A 25,958-nucleotide genomic window follows, 5' to 3' on the forward strand; every position below is an offset into this window, starting at 1 on the left:
GGTGACGAAACCTTGATGCCCAATCATGGACAGAGAATTCTGACGGTAACAGTGGGGCCAAAGTGAAGAGTAGCTCTCTCACAGACACATTTTAGGAAATGGTCACATACCAAAATACAAAAAAAAAACAACAATTCAACTCAATAATATGTAAAATCCATTGGTTAATCAGAACATCTGCTCATTGTGTCAGATAGATCACAGAATCTTCCCAAAACAATAATGAAAGAGTAAAATCGCCGTTGTACCCAGTGATTATATGGAAAAAATACTGCAGGTTGCTTTAAGGACAGACATTTATTGGCCAACTGTAGTACATTTATGCATATGCCACCACATGCTACAGCCTTCAGCCAAAATTGGTAACTGCCGAACAACAAAAAAGCTTTAATTAAACTTTTATACCAAAGTCATACTAAATCGCCACCCAAAATACACACTGTGACTTGATAAGACCCGTGATAACAAAGCGGTGTCCTCACCTTTTGTATGCAATTGATGTGTGAAACAGGAGAAACAATGTTTATAGTGTGCAATGTTTAACAATACAGGGTGCTCCATTTATGTGTGCGTATGTGTGTGTGTGCATGTATGCACGTAAACATGGTCACAATTACTGTATTTGAATGCTGATGATTGTTTAACATTTTTTGTAGGATTCAAATAATGGGGTCAATATTGTTAAAGCTAAAGGAGAAAAGGGAGAGGTTGGAATACCTGGAGAGCCAGGGACACCTGGTAAGATTTAATACGTCTCTAATGAGACATTTTTCAATTTTTTATGAATGATATTTTATTTTATTTGTGCAATGATGTCAACTTTTCATCTATGTAATGTTTTCATTGGTCAGCCCCTGGGTTTCCAAATAGAATTGTGGTGAGTATACATCAATCTGAAAATTAATGTAGGCAACAGAAGAAAGAGTTTGAAATGCCCAAAGCTTTTTGGCTAGGCTGTTAGGCATATCTCTGTTTTTGTTTAATAATGTTGTTTGTCTGCGTCTTTTCTTTGTGAATCACTCAGGGTGCCAAAGGTGAGCAGGGATCCAAAGGTCAGAAAGGAGAAAAGGGTGTCTCAGGTGCTCCTGGTCCTCCAGGATTACCAGGACGGGCAGGACCTGTGGTGAGTTCTTATGAAGAACCACACTATTATCCATCCATTTTTTGTACCGCTTATCCTCACTCGGGTCACAGGCAAGCTGGAGCCTGTCCCAGCTGATTCTGGGCAAGAAGGTGTACCCTACACCTTGAACTGCTCGCCAGCCAATCACACAACCATACTATTATTTTCTTCTTTCTTGTGAGCTTCCCGAGTGATATCAAAGTTTCCTGTCACATCTGATTGCATTGTGGATGACAGCCTGGCCTACCTCTCCTCCAAACCCAACACTTAACTTATTACCTCCTGGTTATCAGAACTATACCTTCTCATATATACCTTACACAGTATATGAAAAGGGATTTGAAATTTACCTTCAAATCCTGGCCCTGTCTGTGTGGAGTTTGCGTGTTCTCCCCGTGCCTACGTGGGTTTTCTCCGGGCACTCTGGTTTCCTCCCATAACCCAAAAACATGCATTCATTAGAGACTCTAAATTGCCCCTAGGTGTGATTGTGAGTGGAACTGTTGTCTGTCTCCATGTGTCCAGTGATTGGCTGGCAACCAGTTCGGGGTCTACCCGCTTCCTGCCTGAAGATAGCTGAAATAGGCTCCAGCACTCCTGTGACCCTTGAGAGGATATGGATGGATGGATGGATGGATGGATGGATGTTATTACACTATGATTAGTACAATACAACACAGTGCACTGGCGTATTGGAGAGTACTATTTTGCCTTATTAAAAACTTTTTTAATTTGGGTGAGGCTGGAACTGATGAATGCCATTTTCATTCATTTCAATGGAGAAAGATGACTTGAATATTTTCAGTTATGACTGTGGTCACGGAACGAATAAAACCCAGATCGAAAGGAACCATTGTATTTATCTTCATTCAGGGTCCTAAAGGCGATTCAGTCATTGGCCCTCCAGGGTCTCCCGGTTCTCCGGGGCAACGTGGATCACCTGGGTTTGGGCGTCCAGGTCCCAGAGGGCCACCTGGCCCTGCGGGACCCCCGGGGCCACTTCCTGCTTTTGGAGCAGGTATGTCGAGGCATAGAGGAAAAAATAAAAGTTCAAAATATAATAAAAAGCAAGTGAAGGTTTGTGTTAATGTTGTCTTATGAGTGCATATATTGTCAATAGGTGTCAGTGTCCCAGGCCCTCCCGGTCCTCCTGGCCCTCCAGGAATTTCAAACCTGGTAAGAAACATGGCAAGAATTTTCCATATAAATGTGTACAATTCCTCTCACACTGATGTGTGTCATGTGTGTGCTCAGGTGACCACCTACAAGACAATTCCTGCTCTGACCGAAGAGACCCACCGCGCTCCTGAAGGGACGCTGGCGTATGTGTCTGAGAGCGGCGGAGAGCTTTATATCAGATCCCTCAGCGGATGGCGCAAAGTTCAAGTGTGTATTTTACCCATGTGTGAATGGTTTGGTAGATCCCCCTGACAGCCCTAAACGTCTAACAAACCCTACTTTCTCCCTGGATGCTGCACTAATGTGTAAAATGTTTACAACAGTAAATGTGTGTGCGTGTGTCCTTACAGCTTGGAGATTTGATCCCATCTGAACCGTTATCCTCTTCAGCACCACAGGCCCACATTAAATCTGGAGAATGGAGCCGACCACACAGGAGCCACAGCCAGGTACACATATAAATACACGATAAATAACGCTTTTGAATAGAAAAAAATATATAAGATTAGCAGGGAACCAGTTCAGTGTTACCCTCCCTCTCACCCAGAGTCAGCTGTGATAGGCCTCACAGAACTACAACCCTAGTGAGGATAAGCAATATGGAAAAAGGTTGGATGGATGGATATAAGAAAGAAATACCATGTTGTGTTTGTCCAACAGGAGCTGCATGAAGGCATTAGGGCATATCAGCCCAGTTTTAACAAATTGCCACAGACCTTCAGCGCTGTCGCTGGGGTGAGTGTTAATTTTTACAGACCAATATGACATTGTGCAATTTTATTTCTTAGTTGTTGGGAATCACAATGTAGGTGAACACTTTCTGGACAACAAAGCACACAAGTTATGATTAAACACAGCTATATTAATGCTGTGTTCATGTGCAATTAATTTTCAAACAAGGATCTTCTTCTTTGTTTCCTTTTGGCTTGTCCCGTTAGGGGTCGCCACAACGTGTTATTTTAGATGAACGCATATTTGTTTGGCATAGTCTTTACGCTGGATGCCCTTCCTAACGCAAGCCAGCTCAACTGACATTTATATATGCATTTTAAAATAGATATTGTTATGAAAACTACATACAATATTACTCACTTCAATGTCTATATGGAAAAAAATTAACGGAAAGCGTGTCATTCATGCGCAAAGTAACAGAAGTCTCACTTAACATGCCAGTGGCGGCCATTTTGATTGGAACGTCATTTGCAGATGTCACACTAGGACAGTGGCCATTGAGAAGACACTGTTCCACCTGCTATGGGAGACGAACAACAGATTTTCAGATTTTTCAGGCGCCCCTTCTGACACGGAAGCTCTTTTCGAAGAAGAGAACATCTAACAATGGAGAGAAGTGACCGGGACCATATTACCCTATTGTATTAAAGCCATAAGATGATATGCGGATCACTTCTAACTAACAACAGACTCCCCAACAGAGCTACGAGGAACCTGATGAAATATTCAAAATGACGGGCCTATAATTGTTCGATTTCCTAACTCTTTTACAAGTCTGTTGTACATAGCGTACACAGGAGGACCCATGTGGAGTGAAGTAACTACTTCAGGGGTGCTCAGACACCGGTGGCCGGTGAGTGGGGGAACTCCTTTCTTCTCCCCGGCCGATCCACCTCCACGTCAAGGATAATGCCACGGGCGCCGGCGAGCAACAACAACGGCGCAGACCGGCAAACAACAACAATGCCGCGCACATCGACACATTTAGCACCCATGACTTACATACTTTATGAAGTTATTATGACGCAGATCTTTTGTTACAATCTGAAAGAAGGACTACGTCGTCTGACCCCTTTTTATTATTGCTGCTTTTGAAGAAGTTGTTCGAGTTTGGTGACGATATGTCTAGTTAGCGAGTTAGCTCGTGTTACACGCTACTAAACTGACTTTGTACTTCTATTTTATTGTTTGTGTTGTATTTTATTTGTGTGATCAAATTGTCTTAAACACAATAGAAGTGCTTTGTTATATGTTGCTGGTTTGACCAAGGGGATTTATTCTAAATTCACACATAACATCTGCTATAAACTGTGAGACAAATTAGTCCCCCACAACTATTATTATAGTTATAATAATATCCAGCAATACGACAAGCCGGCATTTTGGCTAACATGATGAAAAAAACAAGTAATTTTTTGCCGGTACAATAGGTATAAACCGATATAAACACTTGACCCCGCTACTGTAAAAAAACGTCACTTCCTGGTTCTTCTCCAAACAAATGCCTCGAGAGAATTTTCATGACGGGAGATGGAAAAATCCATATACGACAACATCCTGACGTGGGGATAGGTCCATTCTGGCTGCCTTTTTTTTTTTTAATTAATTAAAAACATACTAAAAATCGTGCTTTTATGTGTCAGTAGACCTTTAATCATCCCTAAATAGTAAGTTTCATAAGAGTGATTACAAATACGCTTTTTGTTGATTCAATAGCAAGTCTAAATAATTATAGTTTGGTGGATGACCATTTAGGGTGTACCCCGCCTCCCACCCAGAGTTCGCTTTCAACAAGATAAACATGAAATACCACACCCGCACTTGTGACCCCAGTGAGGATAAAGCATATGGAAAATGGATGGATGGACAATTTTGTGATGCATACCACAAAGGGAACCAAACCCCCCCAATTGGTTTTGGAAGGCATTAAAATGTCTTAGGAGCAACTAAAACTACCTTAGAAGGACAGGTAGACCGGGGATGGGCACCATAAATCATGGTGAGGGCCACAATTTATTGTCTGCTCTACCAGGGGGCCAGAAGGGACCGCAATTTTATTGGTTAAATTTTCTCTGACAGCAACTTTTCACCATTGCACCATTGCGCTCTTCATACTGATTTTCATCACACTGTCACCACCACTTTTTTTTTTGTGATGTTGAAGATCTTGCATTATAATAAGCAATGTCTGCTAATTTAAAACTGCTCTGTTACAGTCGAGGAGGTCACTGATGGCGTAGTTGTTCACATGCCTGCCTTTGGTGCAGGCAGCATGGGATCGATTCCCGTCCAGTGATGGCGTCGATATCTGCCTTGCGATTGGCCAGTTCGGGGTGTGGTCTGCCTTCGCCCGAAGTTAGCTGGGATAGGCTCCAGCTCTCTCCCTAGATAAATGCAGAAGAAGTTGTGTCAGGAAGGGCATCCGGCGTAAAAACTGTGCCAAACAAATATGAGTGTTCATCTGAGATGACACGTTGTGACGACCCCTAACAGGACAATGAGAAAGAAATACATACATACTGTTACAGTAGAGGAAACAGTTATAAATTTTTAAAACTTATCTACTGGCCACTCCATTATTGGTCTAACACATATTTAAGATGTCTAAAAAACAAAAGAAAATAATGTTTTTTTTTCATTTCTAAAATTAACTGAGGGGCCATTCCAAGCACATGGCTCCCAGATCACCAGTTGCCCAACCATCCATCCATCCATCCACCCATTTTCTTTGCCGCTAATCCTCACAAGAGTTGCAGGGCGTGCTGTAGCCTATCCCAGCTGTCAATGGGCAATACACCCTGGACTGATTGTCAGCCAATTGCATGGCACATGGAGACAAACAGCCGCACTCACAATCACACCTCGGGGCAATTTAGAGTGTCCAATTAATGTTGGATGTGGGAGGAAACCGGAGTGCTCAGATGAAACCCACACAGGCACGGGGAGAACATGCAAACTCCACAAAGGCGGGTCCAGGATTGAACCCAGGACCTCAGAACTGTGACGCCAACGCTTTCCAGCTGAGGCACCGTGGCGCCCAGTTGCCTATCGATTAGAATATAAGTCATTCTGCCACCCCAGAGCATGAATACGTATTTTCTTTTTTATGGCAGAAAAAAGAGAATTTTCAAAACAGCCTTTACATTAGATCTTAGTGGTTGTCATAAGAATGGGAAATTCAAATGATGAGGGGGCCACAATTTTTCATCAGTGCTTCCAACGGGCCACACTTCCAATCCAGTTGCAAGAGAAAATTGGTGTTCTGGCTATGGTCAAAATATTTCCAGATGACTATTTGTTATTGAACCAATGTACATCATTGTATCCTGTATCTTAATTAACTGGTGGTTTATGTTTACGTTGCACTGTTTGCATGAAATCCTGACTGTGAATTGTGTGTGATAGACGACTCTTACAACCTTCCGTTCCAAGCATAGCGAAGCTGACCTGAGCATTACAGGGCTTTTTAACAAATATAGATGGAAGTATGCTTTTCTTGGTAATACATGACAAAGCCTCCTTCACTGAGGTAAAAGAGCCTCTTTTTGTTTGTGATGACTCATCAGTGGCACATAATCATGGCTGACGATGTTACTAGGCAATGTAGGTAACATTGGATTGCTTTTAAATGTTATATATATATATTACAACTGATCAGGTAGTGTACCTAAACATTGTATATATAATAGATTATTTCAAAAGCTTTATTCGTAGAGCACATTTCAGACATGGATTTATTAATGTGTATGAAATGGTGCACATTTTTATAAAAAGAAGTGCAAACCAGCACAACAGAAATGAAGAATTGCATTGAGAATGGATAGATGGAGAGAAAGTAGAGCAGATAGCACAAAGTTCATTTATGGATGAAAATTAGACAAAAATATATTCTAACAGTATTTTGTCTCTGTTTAGCTCCATCTAGTGGCTCTAAACACCCCATTGAAAGGGGATACGCGAGGGATCCGTGGGGCTGACTTCCAGTGCTACCAGCAGGCGCGGGCCATGGGGCTGACGACCACATACAGGGCCTTCCTGTCCTCACACCTCCAAGATCTGCCCACCATTGTGAGGAAGGCAGACCGGGGTGGCATGCCTGTAGTTAATCTCAGGGTGGGCAAGACTATACATGTTTCATATTTTCACTTCACAAAATATGTTAGTTAACAGGAAAACTTGGGAATGAATCACAAAATGCCGTTATTTGTTTTTGGTTGTCTAATCCTTTCAGGGTCAGATGCTGTTCAAGAACTGGCTGTCAATCTTCTCTGGAAATGGTGGCACATTTGACCCCTCAATCCCCATTTACTCCTTCGATGGACGCAATGTAATGACCGACTCGGGATGGTTAGTGACTGTGACTGAAAGTGGGGATGAATGATTTGGCAAATGCATCTTCAGCTTTATTCCAGAAGACTACATAGTCATGATCATGAGAGGATGGATAATCAACATTTCCATTTTTTTTTCATCTTGTTAAAGCACCCATACCTTAGCCAATCATCATTGCTGAGGCGATTATCTCACCCTCCCCTCCTTTGTCACTCTGCAACACTCACGCACACACAACAAGACACACACTTGCGCCTGAGTCCTGTGCCTGTATAGATGTTGTCGGGCTGTCCTGGTTGACACGCCACTGCAACATTGCGTGGACATTGGGGACAGTGCCTCTGGATTTAGAGACCAGGTTGGTGAACCCCTTTTTAAGAAGGGCGACAGGAGGGTGTGTTTCAACTACAGGGGTATTACACTCCTCAGCCTCCCTGGTAAAGTCTCTTCAGGGGTGGTCGAGAAGAAGGTCTGTAGGGATGTCAAATCTCAGATTCACAGGAGCAGCATTGTGGTTTTTGTCCTGGCCGTGTAACAGTGGACCAGCTCTACACCGTAGGCAAGGTCCTCGAAGGTGTTCGCCCAAACAGTCTGCATGTGTTTTGTGGACTTGGAGAAGGCATTTTACCATGTCCCTTTGGGAGTCCTGTTGCTGTTGCTTGGGGAGGATGGGGTACCGAACCTCCTGTTGTGGACTGTTTGGTCCCTGTATAACCAGCCTCAGAATTTGGTTCACATTGCCAGCAGAAATTCAGACTCATTTTTGGTGAGAGTTGGACTCCGACAAGGCTGCCCTTTGTCACCTGTTCATAATGTTTATAGACATAATTTCTTGGTCCAGCTGGGGCATTGAGGGAGTCCGGTTTGATATCCTCATTATTGCATCTGTATCTTTTTCAGATGATGTGGTTCTGTTGGCTTTATCAAGCTGTGATGTCGAACTCTGACTGCAGCGATTTGCATTCCAGTGTGAAGCGGCCAGCTGGGATGAGAATCAGTGACTCCAAATCAGTCAGAAAAGGGTGGCATGCCCTCTCCAGGTCACGGATGAGATCCTGGACCAAGAGAAGGAGTTCGGTATCTTGGGGTCTTGTTCCCGAATGAGGGAAGAATGGCGTGGGAGATCGACAGGCGAATCGGTCCAGCATCTGCAGTCATGTGGACTTTGTATTTGGTCGTTGTGGTAAGGAAGGAGCTAAGTCGAAATGCGAAGTGGTCAATTTACTTTTCGATCTTGTCATGTCCCTGGTATCCTCCCCAGGCTGGACGTGGTCAGCCAATTAGTCGGTACACACCTGCACCCCTTTTCGGCTGCTTACACCCAGTACTTATAGGACACAGGGGACAACTAGTCCTCCGCCAGATCGTTGATTCCCATGCCTCGTTCCCGCAATCCTGTATACCTGACCTACCGTGTACTGACCCTCGCCTGTTCCCTGACCATCCTAGTAAGCCTGCCTCTTCTGATACTGCTGCTTTTCCTGACTGACTCACTGATCATTGACCACGGACCGAATAAAGGCTTTCTGTACACTACCTGCTTGACTCTGGAGTCGTGCATTTTGGTCCGCCCTCGAGCCTTGTTCGTGACAGATCTACGTTCCTACCTTCACCTATGGTCACAAGCTATGGGTCATAACCAAAAAACAAGATCCTGGATACAAGTGGCTGAAATTGGTTTCCACAGGGTGTCTGGGCTCTCCCTTGTCGATAAGGTGAGAAGCTCGGTCATCCGGCTAAGAGTCCAGCCCCTGTTCCTCTGAATTGAGAAGAGCCAGATGAGGTGGCTAGGGGATCGGATGCCTCCCGGATGCCTCCCTGGCGAAGTGTTCCAAGCACATCCCACAAAAATGAAAACCCAGGTACGACCCAGGTCACGATGGAGAGACTACGTCTCTCAGCTGGCCAGGGAACGCCTTGGGATCTCCCAGAATAGCTGAAGTGGTTGGGTAACGGGAAGTCTGAGCACCACTGTTGAAGCTACTGCCCCCACGAGCTGACACGGATGAATGAATGAATGAATGAATGAATGGTTAAGGGTTTAGTTGGCTGTAGCATACATCTGTGATTCACTTTCTAGGACACCTCATCAGTGATATACCTGGGGTTAGGGGTTTTCGGGTCTTTCAACTTCAGACCACCATATCTAGACGATCAGTTATTGGCCAGTGTCCAATCAGCATTTGCCCATGGTTTGTCCTTCCTTATTCATAGCCAATGTGGGGCTTCCTCACCAGCCTCTGGAGCTACGTTGATGACTTCCCTCTTGCATGACCATGTTATTCCCAGAAGGGCAAAGCCTTTGGAGAATGACTTCCCTGAAGAGGCACTTCCTCCTACTTCCATCGGAAAGCACTGTGCATACTGTTGGAGGACGCTTTTTCCTCCGCGTGTTCATTTAATTTCAGGTAGTGAGAATGTTGGTTATCCAAATACAGGCTGGAGATGATGAACAGTTTCTTTGAAGCTTTTACGTACAGAATATTCCGGGCAAAAATGAGTGACAGACAATGGCTGTAGCAGATCACAAGTGCAAAGATACAGAGGACTTGCAGCATTCTTATACTATCAGAAGGATCCGCATCACAAAAGTATGATGGGAAAATAAAGAGCATCACAAAATATCTGCATTATAATGACTAAACCAAATCTATCTGGTAATAACAGGCACATTCCTACGTCCTGGTCTCTAGTAAACATTACAGCAAGGTTCACTTAAGGTTAAGTGATGAGTTGGCATGCTTCAAACATGAGTACACACTCATAACTAAATATAAGCAGAAGACACACTTCAATACACTCGGTCATAGCTCCGGCGATAGCAACTACTGCGGATATGCTCCAGGAATCCTCTTCCATTGCACAGGGTACAGCTGTAGTTTAAAATTTCCTCTAGTAAAAGAGCTTGGCTGGACTAACTAGGGTGTCACATATGACTGGGAAACTTGATATGGTGCAGTTCAGGTCCGGACAGCTCTGCCCATAAGATCTTCCTCGCCATGGTATCTTCCCGTCTGACCCATGCATCCTGTTACCTCGTTCCGAACATCTGGAACACAGATGATGATCCTCAACCCTCACCCTCACTTCTTTTTGGATCAGGTCGCACCTCTCTTGGCCTTCAGTCTGCTGTAATGGGCAGTTGGAATGTTTCAAATCTATCTTCAGCACCAGTTCCAGTGAAGTAAAAAATGAAATTTTGCCTGGTCAACTGCCTCAGGTGACCTCAATTCGAGATACCTCTAGGTCCTTGGACTCCATATAATGAAGCACCCCACCCCACCACCCACGGCTCTGGTGACCACGAACTGCTCATGGATGCTGTGGAACGGTAACATGAGCTTGTTCTTATTGCCGAAGAGGTTGATGCTGCTCAGACTTCTCAGGAAGCCTAACCGCCAACAAAGATAAATGGTAACCCTTTTGTCAAGTCCTCCCAGGGGCCACAGAATCTGGGGTAGCCTGTCATGTTGATATCACGAGGCTTTGAATTTAGTTAGAAGGTCCATTAGGGCAATAGTCCAGCAATGACCATCATGCAAAGGGTGTCAAGACTGAAGGAATTTATGCAGTTTAAAGTGACTAGGTGTGCGATAATGTGGGCCAACATCTATTATGCAAATGTAGATACTCCTCAGTCAATTGTGCAAGTGGTGCAGATGCCACTCAGGTATGAGAGGTTAGTATTGGTTGATAATAGATGTGGTGGTGTGGCATAGTGAAAAACACAGGGTGACAGATTGTCAGTTTTTACCGGTCTTAAGTAGAAGATGAAGGTCGTCTATTTTGTTGGGAAGGGAACGAAGATTTGTGAAGTGAATTGATGGGAGCACTAATTTCTGTCCTGTCTTGCGTAGTCTTCCTTGAACTTTGCCATGCTTCTCCCTGTGCTGTTGCCTCCATGCTCTGTAGACCGCAGTCGCTGCTCCACTGAGTAACTCGAGTACAAAACTCAGTGAATTCATGAGAGTTATTAAAAGAAATTCCAAGGAAGACTCGCTATTGGCTAGTAAGTATTCCCTTGTGTACATGAGTCCAGAGACAACCAAAAAACACAAACGCTTAGACAATACTAGCAAGCACCATACTGAGGTGACCACTCAGGTACGTGCAAATGCTCTTCACAGGCTTCTCTGTGACTGATGGAACTGGTGTTGTTCAAAGGGAAAAATGGAACTAGTCCATTACCATTATGGGTCTCTTCAGGGACTTGGATTTTTTTTTCTAGCCCAGCTGATTGCTTTCTACAAGTGCTGGAAGATCCATCTGCAACCTGAGACTAGGACTGTTTTTACTGTTAGATCATCCTTGAACAGTGTGATGGGTGGTTGATGGATTCCAGATGTGATTTTGGGGGCTGTCCACACTGGGTCCAAAGATTTGACCAGCATTTCCATGGCCAGAAAAAACAGGATCACTGAATTGGTACATACTGGAATGATCACTTTATCCAGAAGGTGTCAGTCAAATGCAAATTTGCCTGATGTGAACCTCAGGTTAAATATTTTTTTAAGTGTTCATGAACAGGGTCTTGATCCTGCTTGAGACATGATGTCTCCACTAGTTTGTGGGGAAGGGAGCCGTACACATTGGCAAAGTCCAGCCGCAGTGCAACATTTGTGAGCTTCTCTAATCAACTGTCACCAGCCTACAGTGTTCAAAGCACTTTAGTACTGCTGAGATCCCTCCCTTTTCCACAGAGAGGTCAATGCACCGGTAGTGCAGGAGGAAGCTTGACAACCGTTGGGAAAGTACAGTAAACTTTCTTTCGGCTTGTCCCGTTAGGGGTCACCACAACGTGTCATCTCAGATGAACGCTCATATTTGTTTTGCACAGTTTTTATGCCTTCCTGACGCAACCCTTCTTGGGCAGTGGAGGCACCAGTGAGAAGCGAACTCACGACCTCTGGTTTACCAAACCAATGCTGTACCACTGACCTATGGAGCCTCCATTGGGAAAGTACAGTACACTGAAAAATGTAAAAGATTGTCCTAAACTGATAGTGGTTAAACTCTAAGGTGGGCAGTCTTCTCTTCCTTATAGTTCTTGGAGTACTGGTTTTTCACTTCTCTGCTAAGCCAAACCTTTTGGTGCAGATTCTGAGGATTATTGTTGTCATTGTTAGCAGTTTCCTCTTTACCCCTCCTCCACCAAATGAATACTTTTTGTGGGGGGAATTTAATTTCTGTAGAGAATTTTAAAACCCAGAACTATAAAATACTGTAAGTGCCAATGTTTGGAGCATTAGAGCGGACTTTTTATGATAAATGTGATGTTTCAGATGTATTCTTCTTTTTAAAATATAGTGAAATGTGAAAATAAAAACACAAAACAACACTTGGTGCTCCAATTGCTTGAATGGTTTCTTCTGACATTCTTCATGTCTCCCAAAAAAAGAAAAGAAAAATGTGAAGAATTGCAGTGTTAAGACATAACACTCATGATTTGACTTTAGGGGTCAAGGGGAGTATAGAGCCTTTCATTTGTGATTTGCACAACTTCATCTTCTCACTGATGTTGTGGTTCCTTCCCCTGACCGGCGACATGGGACCAATTCCCACTCACTAACAAACTGGCACTCACCTCAAGGTGCAGTTTGCTGACTCCTCTCTTTCCATCCTTTCCAGGCCAGATAAGCTGATTTGGCATGGTTCTAGCACTGTGGGAATCCGCACAACGATGAACTACTGCGAAGCATGGAGGACTGCAGATATGGCAGTGACAGGTCAGGCTGCATTGCTTCAGACAGGACGCCTGTTAGGACAGCAGACCCGCTCGTGCGCCAACAACTACATCGTGCTGTGCGTAGAAAACACATATGTCGGAACCAACCATCAACGGAGGACCTGAAGACAGCGCAGAAGCTGGCACGATTCAAATGTGTAGCGTAGAACAGGTTAAATAGTATGTTTGAACAGCAACAACATTCTGGTCCTCATCCACTATTTTCACATTTTAATTGGCATCCAGGCTGGATTTGGCTACAACTACATAGATTGAAGGTTGCATCCAAGTGTAGTTCAGATTATTTATTCTTCACTTATCTAGCTACATCACAGAGAAAATGAACATCAAGTGTATTAGTTGCAAAAGAAGCTTTTAGAGATAACACAACAAAAATGAAAATGTTTCTATTTGGGTTATTGTCTTTACCCTTTAGTAGAGAAAAAAATTATTTTATGCCTCTTTTCATTACTATTCCTGTTGCATGATAGAAGTGTGCAAGACAGTTTGACTGTTTTAAAAAAATAATAATAATAAATTCAAACTACACTTGAATAGAAAATGTACATGTATAGACATTGAGGGAAAATCTATTGTGATTAGAGTAAAAATTTACATGATGTAAAGAACACCCATGCTTTGTAAGTGAATACCACTATACAAAAATGTCAATTGCAGAGATAGAATATAAATCGGACATGCATGGTAACATGACATGCCAAAGTTACAAACATTGACAAAAAACTCAAGACTGTAAACTTTCACACAAATGTTCCCCTACTTGAGGTTTTTTTACATGACAAATTGTTCCTATAAATCAAATGTATTACAGGAGGTTAAGTGTCCATCAACAGATCAACCTCAACATGTCTACTTTTTGTTTTAGCTTTCACATTAAGATGCTGTTGGGATTTGTAATAATTTATACTGTACCAACATATACAATGGAAATTTAGTGTGATCACTTATACATTTTGATGAAAAAAAATTATAGATATGTGCGTTTATCTTCCTGTATGTGTACATATTTTTTTAATACTCAGTAGTCATTTTTGTTTGTGCACTAGGCGATTGATTCTTTTTCTCCTACTGAGTAGTAGTGGTGTACTTTAAGTATCTCTGTACCATGGTAGGCTCACACTAACAAAGAAAATTTGCTACATCTGAAAATTTTGTCCATCATGCCTGATTTTGCTGTTCAAACAAGACTTGAGCCTCTGAGGTCATGAGAGCATTTGTACTGACTGATAGATTGTCACTGAATAAATATCTAATTATAGTTGTTGTTTAATTTATTAAACCTTCATTTAACTAGGTAAGGCCATTGAGAACAGATTCTCAATCACAATAACTACCTGGCTGCAGACAGCAGGGTACAATACAAAATAGAAACAGACATCTACTGTAGACCAAATTCTACAATGTGATGGACACACTGTACAAAACATAAAACTTACAAAAAACACAACGCATACACACGAAAGACTGATACACCATAGCCACCTTCATCAAAGGCTTAACTCTTAATGTTTGAGAGGGATTAATCAATCTCCTTTGACCAGTGGGAAGGCTCTGGGATCAAAGATTTTCTTTTCTCCAAGTATGACTGTAAAAACTCGGATTTTTTGTGTGTGACCATCACTTTGAGTTAAAGAAGCAAATAATGGAACAGGACAAAAAAGCATTTCTGCCAGCTGCTCATCTCAGACATACAAAGCAATAGAGGTAATGCAGATGTCCAGGTTGACAGTTGTGGTAACCATTATTGGCACCCCTTTATTTTTTGCATAATCTGTATATCTTCAGAAATAAATGGAAATTTAAAAGATATATAGTGTTGGGATCTTTTTATTGGAGGTACAAAGTAAAGACATTTTTTTCAACTTAGATTTTGTAATTTCTGAGAAAAAAAATAGCATGTGCTGCAATACTGGTACCCTTTTTTAATATTTGGCTAGACACCCTTTGGCAGTGATGACAGTCTCCAAACTTCTCTTTTATCAATCTCTGTCTTTTATTTCTCAGATGGTATTTTCACCCTCTGTTCCTTTACTCTTTGCTCAAACACTTGAACATTTCCAGGGGAATTTCTATTCCCCACAAAGATTCTTGGGAGATTGTACTTTGGAAAATTTTACATATATATATATATATATATATATATATATATATATATATCCATCCATTTTGTGGACCGTTTATCCTCAGAGCCAACACACCAGCAGGTGATCAGTTGACAGCTCCGTTCCTCTCTTCACTCGAGTGTCCAAAAGATGCAGCCGCAAGTCCAAAGACAGGACCACAAACTCCATCACCGAACTGCACCCTAAGGTGTGCTGATCCATGTGCACGTTAACACCCTTAAGCTTGAACATGGTCTTCGTTATGGACGATCCGTGATGAGCACAGAAGTCCAACAACAGAAGATCACTCAGGGACTGATTCCTCCCAAACACCCCTTTTCAGGTCTCACTGTCATTGCATTGAAGTCCCTCAGAAGAACAATGGAGACCCCACTGGGAGCATTCTCCAGCACTCCTTCTAAGGACTCCACATAGGGTGGGTATTCTGAACTGGTGTTTTGGTGCATACACCCGCACCTACCCTCTGCCTCTCACTGTGAGAACTCCAGAGTGGATTGAAAGTCCAACCCCTCTCAAGAGGACTGGTACCAGAGCCCAAGAAGTGTATGGAAGTGAGCCTGACTATATCTGGTCAGAAGTTCTCAACCTCTCACACCAGCTCAGGTTACTTTCTCTGCCAGAAAGGTGACATTTCACGTTGCTAGAGTGAGCTTCTGTAGCTGGGGAGTGGATCGCCAATGTTCCTGCTTTCGGCTACAGCCTAGATCACACTGCACCCAGGTGGTGAGCCCAAGGAAAGGGGGACCATTGTTATCCTTTTGGGGTGAAGCCTACCAGTACATTTTGTACAATTTGAACATTTCATTCTGTGATTCCTTCACATTCGAGCACATGTGAGCCTGCGTAGAGGTATTAATATGACATTTTGCAGATAGTATATGGGTATACGAGGTCGCGAGAGGTAGAGAGAGAATACCGTTTTGACAAGACTACTTTTTATTCAAAGGGATTATTATATTAATTACATTGCGTAGACCGTCGTCCATTATCTCTGTATGTTAATGAGCCGGATCTCATCCACTCTGTTTCGGTGCAGCTGAAAGGAAGGCGTGATCCAGCGGCCGCACGAACACTGATCTCCACACCAACTGAAGGAGCCCAGCTTGGATTGGCATTTAGGACACAGTAGCTGCAAACAAAAGGGAAAATAAGTGAGATGGCTAACAGCCACACCTAAAAACACCATGTACAGTTGACGAAGTTTTAAAGAACAGGTGTGCATATGTGTGTCAGTGTATGCCGTACCTGTCCTTCCATTACACCAAGCAAAGCTTGTTCCATCCACTGCACTGGTTCAATGAAGTATGATGTACACTGGACTACTTCTATACAAAGAAGATATTGAATTTCTACTCGTGGCGCAGCAGCTTCACATTAGCGAGGCCATGTTAATGGCAGACTCCGATTAAATGTTGTGATCATCGCTCAAGAAAATATCAAGTAAATTTAAATTATACACATTGACAGCTATATGGTCTGTGACAGAAGGCCTACGGTTTGTTTTGGTTGACCGTTCATAGTTGTGATGAAGTAACTGTGCCCTCTTACCTGTCAGGTTGGTGTTTTTTTTGTGGTCGAATGCTGTCGCTCCTTCTCCCACTGGGTGACTGAGAAGACTGGAACTCCGGAACAGAGTTCTTCTGCAAGAAAGAGGAAAAGGTGGAGCTTGGTTAAGTACCCAATTCTGATTGAATGCATAGCCAATTGTTTTTTTTAAATTTCCATGTTCATTTCAAGTGAGGCATATTTAATATGGATGTGTTTACACTGACAGAAAACCTGATATGATGCAGATGCCAGGTAAATTACCTCCATTTAGCTGGCTTGAATTGAATGAGATTAAACCCCGCGTAGTCTTCAACTGCTATCTCCAATTTTTTGGCTTGTTTAGTTATAACATTTTGGGAAAAAATTTCTTTGCATTTATAAAAAATTATTTAGTCTTTTCTGTTACTTAAAACATAAAATAAATTCTGCTGTAATGTGAGGATAAGAAAAATCACCTTGTCCCTGTGTTTTCCTCTCATTTGGATATGTAGTATCACAATGCTGAGACGAAGCAAGATGACTGGGGTTTTGGGGGCAGGGACACTAGTTGCAGCAAGGCAGAAGATGTCTGTAATTCGCGACCCTCGTGAGGATAAGCAGCTAAGAAAATGGATGGTTGGATGCGTATCTCATTTTAAAGTGTTTGTCATGTCTATTAAGGCTTCGCAGTTTTCCCGTGACATCAACCCATCTCTAATGTGCCACATTTGTCTACACTTTTGCTGTAGTTAAGCTTCAAAGCATTTTAAGAGCATGTTTATGTAAATGTGAGTGTGTATACATCATTAGGGTATATCCAATCTGCCTGCTGCACTCACATTAGGAGATGTGCAATAGAATAGAAAGATTTCAGACCGCGATAAGTGTTAGGTGTGTTAACATGTCCTGAAAGATTGTAGATGTTATAGCTGAACCCTTTCCGGGCAGGGGTTGCAAATTTGCAACAGGTTTAATATAATCGAAAACTTTTAAGTCCCGAGTATCATTTTCTGAAAGTATCAGATTTTTCTCTCTGCAAAAAAATTCATTTGTTCCACAAATCAGTCTTTTTTTGGTCAGCTAAATTATTTACAGTGAAAAAAATAAGTATTTGAACACCCTGCTATATTACAAGTTCTCCCGCTTAGAAATCATGGAGGGGTCTGAAATTTTTATCGTAAATGCATGTCCACTGTGAGAGAGATAATCTTAAAAGAAAAAAATCCAGAAATCACAATGTATAATTTTTTTTTTTAAACAATTTATTTGTGTGATAGAGCTGCAAAAAGGTATTTGAACACCTGTCTATCCGCTAGAATTCTGACAGGGTTCATACTCAGTCTGACCAAAAAAATTTAAGGGCTTTTTAGGGCCATTCTTAGGGGCTGACACGAAAAATTTAGGGCGATCGTGGGAAATCAAGGGTAAGGAAAAAAGACTCACCCAATGCTGCCATCAACCGTTCTTGGTTCATCAAATGTTCCAGTATCTCAGTAACTGTGACAGTGATCACCTGTCGTGCCTTGTGGTATTTGTCATTGATATGACCATTGTCAACGTCTTCACATAACAGTATACAGAAAAACAGATTCTAACTACAATTGCAACTATATACACAAATGTCTTCTACTGATGTCTGTTTCAGCACCCCTACTCTAGCTCCTTGAGCCTATCCAGTGCCTCCTCTATTTGTTGCTGCAGAGGTGCCAAAGTGGCTCTCTTGTCCTTTGCTCTGCCTCTGAGTGCATTGGCCTCCGTGATAAACCTCAGATTCCTCTTTTCTTCTTCCTCCTCACACAGCCTGTCAGCCTTCTCAATAAGCGTTGATATGTCAGTCTCTATTCTGGCTTTTTTGGCTTTGAGGCAGTAGAGATGAAAAGTGGGCAGCGATGCCAAATGTAGCCAGGTACGAACTCTTCCTTTCCCCACAGTGGTAGTTTTTAGCAATGTCACTGTCTGGGAACATGACTGCAAACACTTTCGAATTATTTTCACAAGATTTGTAACTGTAATGGCTGCAGATAACTTTTAAAGTCCACACGATCTCTGCTTTTAACGAGTCCGTCTTCGTGTATTGAACTACGTTCATAAAGCCTGACTTCTGGCTGGTTGAAGTCGATGGCTCGACAACTGTCAGTGCACATTAGGGATCGCAACCGGTTACAAATAACCGGTTATAACCGGTTTTCGGGTTTTTAAAACCGAAACCGGACTTTCGAAATCGGTTAAAATTTCCAATCATTTCTTCCGGTTCTGGTACTCCACATTGCGCTATTTTTTCAACATCGTTTCCACTTTTTTCATGTTTCGCTGTTAGAGTAAAGTTGGACTCAAAAGAACATTCAGTTAAATCAAGGAAACAAACATGGCATCGAGGAATCGCTCGGTATACTTTCATGCCCTTTCTGAAAGTCCGAAAGAAGAATGTCAACATTAAAACATTTAAAAAAAATAAATAAAAATTTAACTTACACGAGTGCCTTGTTGAAAGCCACATTCAACAAGCTTGTTTGTCAATATTGTATACAAACTACCCCATTACTGCGGAGTAAATTAATGATCGATGGTGTAGCGCCGGAGAAAAGGAGTCGGAGGCGGAGTGTCGGACACAGGAACAAAACTTGTTTTATTGGCAGACATCAAAACACTACTCGCATAATGGAGGGAACTCTGTGAACTCGTCACTCCGGAAGAGCAACAACAAAAACAGTCCGTGCGGAATACTGCACCCCAACTCGAGGTCCCGCGGGTGAATTATGTAAACACCACTATGGTACTGGTTTTAAAACCGGTTAATCATTTTTTTTGCTACAACTGTTCGGTTAAAACAGGTTATGAAAGTAAGCATTTTTTTGCGATCCCTAGTGCGCATGCACTGCTAGTACCACTGCCTGAAGTTGATGCTTCACTATCTTGATATTTTAGAAACAGATTCATACCAACGGAAGATGAGAGAATCTTCGCCAAATCAGCGTGTCTCCTGTTTTTCCGGTGCTTCGACGCCCATCTTTTCAAGCTGTTAACTCTGCTTCCACAGATGGCAGTAAAACGTGCCGATCTTTTGGATCTCGACGAACCCAGCTCCCAAACTCCTTACTTTCAACCCAAGCTTCTTGAAAAATGCACTTCCCCGTGATACAAGTTGGATCAATGAAAGAACTACGCTACGTCGTAACGAAGACGAAGTGAAATGCCTACTCACGGAAACAAACAATGGAATATCGACAAGATGGCGACTAGTTGTCAACACGGTGACTTCCGTTGACAATTTCCGGCTGATTTGGATGCCAGATGGATCGCTATTTTTTTATATAAAAGATTAATTAATTTTTTAGGGAGAATTTTGGCGGTAGAGGTTCTCTCTTTGATATTTTTTTAATTTAAGTACTTTTTAGGGGCTTGACCGGTTTTCGCGGATTTTCAGGACTTTTAGGAGCCCCTAAATGCACCTTTGAAAATTTAGGGATTTTTAGGGACTTTTAGGGCCGCGTGCGAACCCTGTCTGACCCTCAAAGACCTGTTAGTCCGCCTTTAAAAGTCCACTTCCACTCCATGTATTATCCTAAATCAGATGGACCTGTGTGAGGTTGTTAGCTGCATAAAGACACCTGTCCACCCCATAAAATCAGTAAAACTCAAACTTGTAACATGGCCAGAGCAAAGAGCTGTCCAAAGACACCAGAGACAAAATTGTACAACTCCACACTGCTGGAAAGGGGTACGGAGAAGTTGCCAAGCAGGTTGGTGAAAAAAAGTCCACTGTTGGAGCAATCGTTAGAAAATGGAAGAAGCTAAACATGACAATCTCAATCGGAGTGGAGCCCCATGCAAGATATCACCACATGGGGTCTCAATGAACCTTAGAAAAGTGAGGAATCAGCCCAGGACTACACGACAGGACTTGGTCAATGACCTGAAAAGAGCTGACCACCATTTCCAAGGTGACTGTTGGTAATGCACTAAGACATCATGGTTTGAAATCATGCATGCCACGGAAGGTTCCCTTGCTTAAACCAGCACATGTCATCCCCGTCTTAAGTTTGCCAATGACCATTTGGATGATACAGAGGAGTCATGGGAGAAGGTTTTGTGGTCAGATGAGACTAAAATTAAACTTTTTGGTCATAATTCCACTAACCGTGTTTGGAGGAAGACCAATGATGAGTTCCATCCCAAGAACACCATTCCTGCTGTGAAGCATCGGGGTGGTAGCATTATGCCTTGGGGGTGTTTTTCCCGCACACGGGACAGGATGACAGCACTGTATTAAGGGGAGGATGACTGCGGCCATGTATTGTGAAATTTTGGGAAACAACCCCTTTCCCTCAGTCAGAGCATTGGAGATTGGTCGTGGCTGGGTCTTCCAACATGACAATGACCCGAAGCACACAGCCAGGAAAGCCAAGGAGTGGCTCCGGAAGAAGCATGTCAAGATTCTGGCGAAGATTCTAAACCCAATAGAAAACCTTTGGAGGGAGGTGAAACCCCATGTTTCTCAGCGACAGCCCAGAAACCTGTCTGATCTAGAGAAGATCTGTGTGGAGGAGTGAGCCAAAATCCCTCTTGTAGTGTGTACAAACCTGGTGAACAACTACAGGAAACATTTGACTTCTGTAAATGCAAAACAAAGGCTACGAAATATTAACATTGGTTTTCTCAGGCGTTCAAATACTCATTTGCAGCTGTATCACACAAATAAATCGTTAAAAAAAAAATCATACATTGTCTGGTCCCTCACCTAGGACCTGTTTGCTATGAGTGACCCTACCAAGGGCAGGAAGCACCACACAATTTAGCACTTAGGATTACACACAAACCCCTCCACCATGATAACGTGACATCGACGAGAGGGGGTCATTTCAAGCACACAGTATTTCCACTGTACGTGAACATGCAACATTAATTGGACACGCTGAATTGCCCCTAACTGTGATTGTGAGTGCGGCTGCTTGTCTCGATGTGCCCAGCGATTGGCTGGCAACCAGTTCAGGGTGTACCCTGCCGCCTGCCCGTTGACAGCTGGGATAGGAGCCAGCACTCCCTGCGACCTTTGTGAGGATAAGCAGCTAAGAAAATGGAAGGATTGATGTTCAAAAATAGCCACAAGGTTGTGCTGAAGCACTTCTTCTTTTCCTTTATTCAATATTCTTCACCAATATTTAAAAATTAATATCAACGCTGTCATCAATTCTATCAAAAGTGTTTTGAAATCTGATGCCTTCCCCTTGTCCCCTCATTCTCCTTCCCAAAATCTGTCTTTGGAACAGTGTTGTGGTGACTTTTTATTTTTACTGCAACTGTCCTTTAGCTTCTTTGTTAATAGTCTTATTGATTGTGTTAACAAAAAATAAATACACCTGTTAAATAGACAACTGATGCTTCTTAATTGCATGAATCATCTTAGCTGTGGGTGCTCAATTTTGGGCTACAACACCTGTCCCCCAAAATGTACATGTGCTTAAATAAGGTACATACTAAGATTTACCTGGAGGCCCTTAACTCAGTGGTTAGAGCACGGGTTTGGTAAACCAGGGGTTGTGGGTTCGTATCCCACTGGGGCCTCCACTCCCTGAGAAGGGTTGCGTCAGGAAGGGCATCCGGTGTAAAAATTGTGCCAAACATATATATGCATTCATCTGAGATGATACGCTGTGGCGACCCCGAAAGGGACAAGCCGAAAGGAAAACAACAACTAAGATTTACCTGCACTTCCTGCAACGATAGGAGGCTTCAGATGATTTGTACTGAGCAGGGTCAGCTGCAAACACTTCCCTGGGAACCTGCGGCAACTCTGGTCACGCACGCACGCACGCACGCACGCACAAAGAACATCATGTATGAATAAATAAAATGAGGAATTAAAAAAAGAATAAGATGACTCATCCTGTAAGCACTTGTGTGGGTGCTTACCAGGGTATTTCTGAGTAATCTTGGTCAGTCTGTATTGCTTATACAGAGGGTTGCTGGTATCCACTTGACACTGCAAAGCCTCATACAGACACAATTGCTCCTCAAAACCAGTGTTGACCCTGAAATACACAACCAACTCACCCATCACATACTCTGTCTTGCCCAAAAACAGCAGACAATGGCAAAATGAAAAATTACAGTCCTCAAAACTTACTCAGACTTGGCATCAGGCAGTGATGGGACACTTACTCTACATCCTGCTTGACACTCTTCAGTCTATGATAAGCCTCAGCGAAGCCCAGCTTGTATCGCTTCATGAGAAACGCAGTCACAACAGTGGCGCTCCGACTACGTCCGGCCTGACTGCAGCACACACACACATTACTGTCTCACTTATCTTTCCCTTTCTGTTCCCATTAGTGTGCCTGTTATATTATTGTAACCAAATAGTTTGATTCTTTTTTGCATTGTTGATTACGGTTTCCAAAATTACTAGAGCACAACTTATAGTTTGAATTAGTGAAAGGTAAAAATGTAAGAATTATTGATTGTATTTGTGGACAATTCATTTAAAAGAAAGTGATATACATCTTTTTTTAAATCTAAGTCATACATATATAATATTTTGTATAAAATATATAATTGTTGTGAAATCCCATGAATTCATTAATTATACTTCGCGTTCTTATTAGGTTCATCGATGAGATGCAGTCTATCCCACCTTGCATTTGGAAATGAGACAACCCTTGAGTGGTCACCAGGCAATTCCAGGCCACATGTAAATAAGCAAGCATGCACACTTTACATTTACACATACAGCTGTGATAATTTTTTACATGGAATGTGGGAGGAATCCCTGAGTACCGCATAACTGTGAGGCAGATGTCTTCACCATTAGTCAACATGATTTCCATATATCATTCACCCACCCATTTTCACCACCGCTTATCCTGGTTAGTGTCACAGGGCACTGGAGCCTATCCCATCTTCGGGCGAAAAGCGGATTACACCCTGAACTGGTTGCCAGCCAATCACAGGGGACACATAGATATACACAACCGTATACACTTAAATTCTCACAGTCACTGAGAGGGATCTGAACCCACATTACTTGGACCAACATCAGGCGCGTGTACCACTACAGTGGAGTGTAATTTTGTCGTGGGCCACATTGTCTTTCAGGTTTCTCTCAGAGGGCCTAAATGACTATGAAACCCTGAAAATCTTTCACCACATCATATTTACACATTAAATTTAGGAACTAGTTTTGGAATCAGAAATGAAGGATGATGGTTTTTCAACTATTGTTCATGCTTGATAACACAAAAATGCTTGCAATATCTCGTTATCATTTACAATGTGACAATGAAATCTTGGACAGATTTTAACAAAAATCATGGAAGCTGTGGCGACCCCTAATGGGACAAGCCGAAAGAAACTTACTTATGGAAGTTGATACACATGATTTGCCATTGCGGGCCACATAAAATAATGCGGCAGGCCGGATCTGACCCCCAGACCTTGAGTGTGACATATGTGCACCACACCATTAATGTCCATCCATAAATCATATACTGTATTACTAAATTTAAAATTTCACATCCCAGGACATTTTTGCTCATTGCTTGGTAGGGAAATTTTAAAGGTTTTCTGCGGAAACTATGTGAATGACCTATTAATACTGAGCAATATACAACATACACACAGTATCATATTCACTCGGGATGGACGAGTACTAATGGATAGGTTTCCAATTACGCCATCTTGTGTGTCACAGAGGTCAGAGAACAAAGGTGATAGGTGAAGCGTGAAGTTTTTTTTCTATCGTTAATTTATCCAATTGGTCTCAGGGAATCCTGGGACTGTGGTGATTTCTTTGGAAACCTATCCATATCAAGTATGGGGCCCATATTGGCCTTATTTCAACGTATCGGGTACTAAAGAAAGCTGCTGATAGTTAGTCACACGGAACACTATTTTGACATTATCAATTTAGATTTCATTACTCATTTTTTTTTTCTGTAATATCAATTACCTTCACCCTTACCAGTGGACAAGCGCCATGCCGCCTCCATCCACAGCCTCCTGAATAAACTGGTAGCAGTCGTCGAAGTGGCTCAAGAGATCGGCTGTCACCTCATCCAGGACATTGATCCATTTCTTGCAATAGCTAGCGTTCATAGGAACTAGAAACCCCGGGTCAACAGAGTCCACAGATACTATATGAGTTATGGAGGCTTCTGCCAACCCCTCATTATCATTAAGGTCGGCTGCAGTTCCAATGAACACACCAGCATCCACCAGGAGCATGACTCTCACACAGATGGAATCTAGAGATGGCAATACAAAAGAGTCCCCTTACAAATTTACAGATGTTACAAAATGCTTCTTCCACAATTTTCTGTTCTCTAATAAGTACTTAACGGTCAAAGTCCCAATAAAGACTCATTCACGTCTATCTCTTTCTCTCACTGCATTTTTTTTTAGCTGGTGACATTCAAAATTCGGTGTCCATTTCACCCTGAGATCACCCTGAAGCCTCCAATGGCAAGCTAGGTACTGGACAACTGTTAGGAGTAGTCTTGTCCATGATGCCTAAATGTCGACAGTATGACGATAAGGACTAGTTTTCAACTTTAATCAAACCAGAAAAATAATTAATAAAATTAATTGTTAAAGCGATTTATGGATTATAAACCTGTTGTGAATTTTGCCGTTCAGCTCCTTGTTCGAGAAGAGCACGTTGTGTAAATAATGAAACAAACCTTTGGAGATATGCTCGAAAAATCTTAAAAGAAAAATAAATTCATGTCATCTAGAAATTATACTTAAAGGCCTAATGCTGAACTTTTGGTTGCAAAGTTATATGAAATTTTGTTAGGACGTCACATACATTTGAAATAAATTGAGAAAATAAACGCTCAAATGAACTCACTTTGCACGTTGAACTTTCTTAGGCGTCATTTACTTGTCATGTTACGACTGTCATCCGATAGTAAGCTTATTCATACCAATTATTATACGAAGGAAGAGCGGAAACAGCATGCAGTTGTTGAGTCCGTCCTTAACAGATATCCGGGTAAAACATACACGCTATATTTTTCCGACTGCGAAATTTTCTCATAAAATGCGGACATCTCGAGAGAGATTTCACGTGACTCGCGAACCCGGAAGTCGGACATGACGGGTGAATAGTTTTTGTAAACAATTAGCATTTCTTCACGAAAAATCTGCCTTTAGTTAATATTTCATCGTATTACGACAATTTTCCGGCCGGAAAATGGTA

The 25,958-nt window shown here is 42.3% G+C and overlaps 2 protein-coding genes across 10 annotated transcripts in view; one reads left to right on the forward strand and one right to left on the reverse strand.

Annotated features, from left to right (window-relative positions):
- Positions 1-15,181, forward strand: part of col15a1b (collagen, type XV, alpha 1b) — a 112,550-nt gene extending 97,369 nt beyond the window's left edge. For 2 of the 8 annotated variants that reach the window (XM_061840379.1, XM_061840375.1), the window contains 11 exons: positions 657-738; positions 852-877; positions 1,025-1,123; positions 1,997-2,141; positions 2,244-2,299; positions 2,378-2,509; positions 2,653-2,751; positions 2,963-3,037; positions 6,950-7,147; positions 7,266-7,381; positions 12,995-15,181. In XM_061840379.1, the coding sequence (XP_061696363.1) occupies positions 657-738; positions 852-877; positions 1,025-1,123; positions 1,997-2,141; positions 2,244-2,299; positions 2,378-2,509; positions 2,653-2,751; positions 2,963-3,037; positions 6,950-7,147; positions 7,266-7,381; positions 12,995-13,217 (1,251 nt within the window). In that variant the 3' untranslated portion in view covers positions 13,218-15,181. Of the gene's footprint in view, positions 1-656; positions 739-851; positions 878-1,024; positions 1,124-1,996; positions 2,142-2,243; positions 2,300-2,377; positions 2,510-2,652; positions 2,752-2,962; positions 3,038-3,822; positions 5,823-6,949; positions 7,148-7,265; positions 7,382-8,266; positions 8,903-12,994 lie in introns of those variants that run through there. The other 6 variants (XR_009797910.1, XM_061840376.1, XM_061840377.1 and 3 more) reach the window with 6 other exon arrangements.
- Positions 15,182-15,293: 112 nt separating this feature from the next.
- dusp12 (dual specificity phosphatase 12) lies at positions 15,294-25,766 on the reverse strand. Of its 2 annotated transcripts, none has more exons than XM_061840388.1 (8): positions 25,608-25,766; positions 24,720-25,002; positions 22,922-23,035; positions 22,673-22,791; positions 22,466-22,553; positions 16,784-16,875; positions 16,481-16,557; positions 15,294-16,364 (listed from the first exon to the last, which is right to left on the reverse strand). In XM_061840388.1, the coding sequence occupies exons 2-8, from the start codon at positions 24,980-24,982 to the stop codon at positions 16,221-16,223; spliced, it is 897 nt and encodes a 298-aa protein (XP_061696372.1). In that variant the 5' UTR covers positions 24,983-25,002; positions 25,608-25,766; the 3' UTR covers positions 15,294-16,220. The 2 variants fall into 2 exon arrangements, with proteins under 2 accessions (XP_061696372.1, XP_061696371.1); XM_061840387.1 differs by having other exon boundaries at positions 15,296-16,364; positions 16,481-16,560.
- Between the last annotated feature and the right edge of the window lie 192 nt (positions 25,767-25,958).

The sequence above is a fragment of the Syngnathoides biaculeatus genome, chromosome 13 (genome assembly GCF_019802595.1).
Source record: "Syngnathoides biaculeatus isolate LvHL_M chromosome 13, ASM1980259v1, whole genome shotgun sequence".
NCBI classification, from domain to species: Eukaryota; Metazoa; Chordata; class Actinopteri; order Syngnathiformes; family Syngnathidae; genus Syngnathoides; species Syngnathoides biaculeatus.

Coding starts and splice junctions, on each gene's coding strand:
- dusp12 (XM_061840387.1), bottom strand. CDS start 24,982: ATGCTCCTGGTGGATGCTGGTGTGTTCATTGGAACTGCAGCCGACCTT. Junction 22,792..22,921: donor AGTGTCAAGCAGGATGTAGA/GTAAGTGTCCCA, acceptor TGTGTATTTCAG/GGTCAACACTGGTTTTGAGG. Junction 16,876..22,465: donor TATCGTTGCAGGAAGTGCAG/GTAAATCTTAGT, acceptor TCTTTCTTGCAG/AAGAACTCTGTTCCGGAGTT.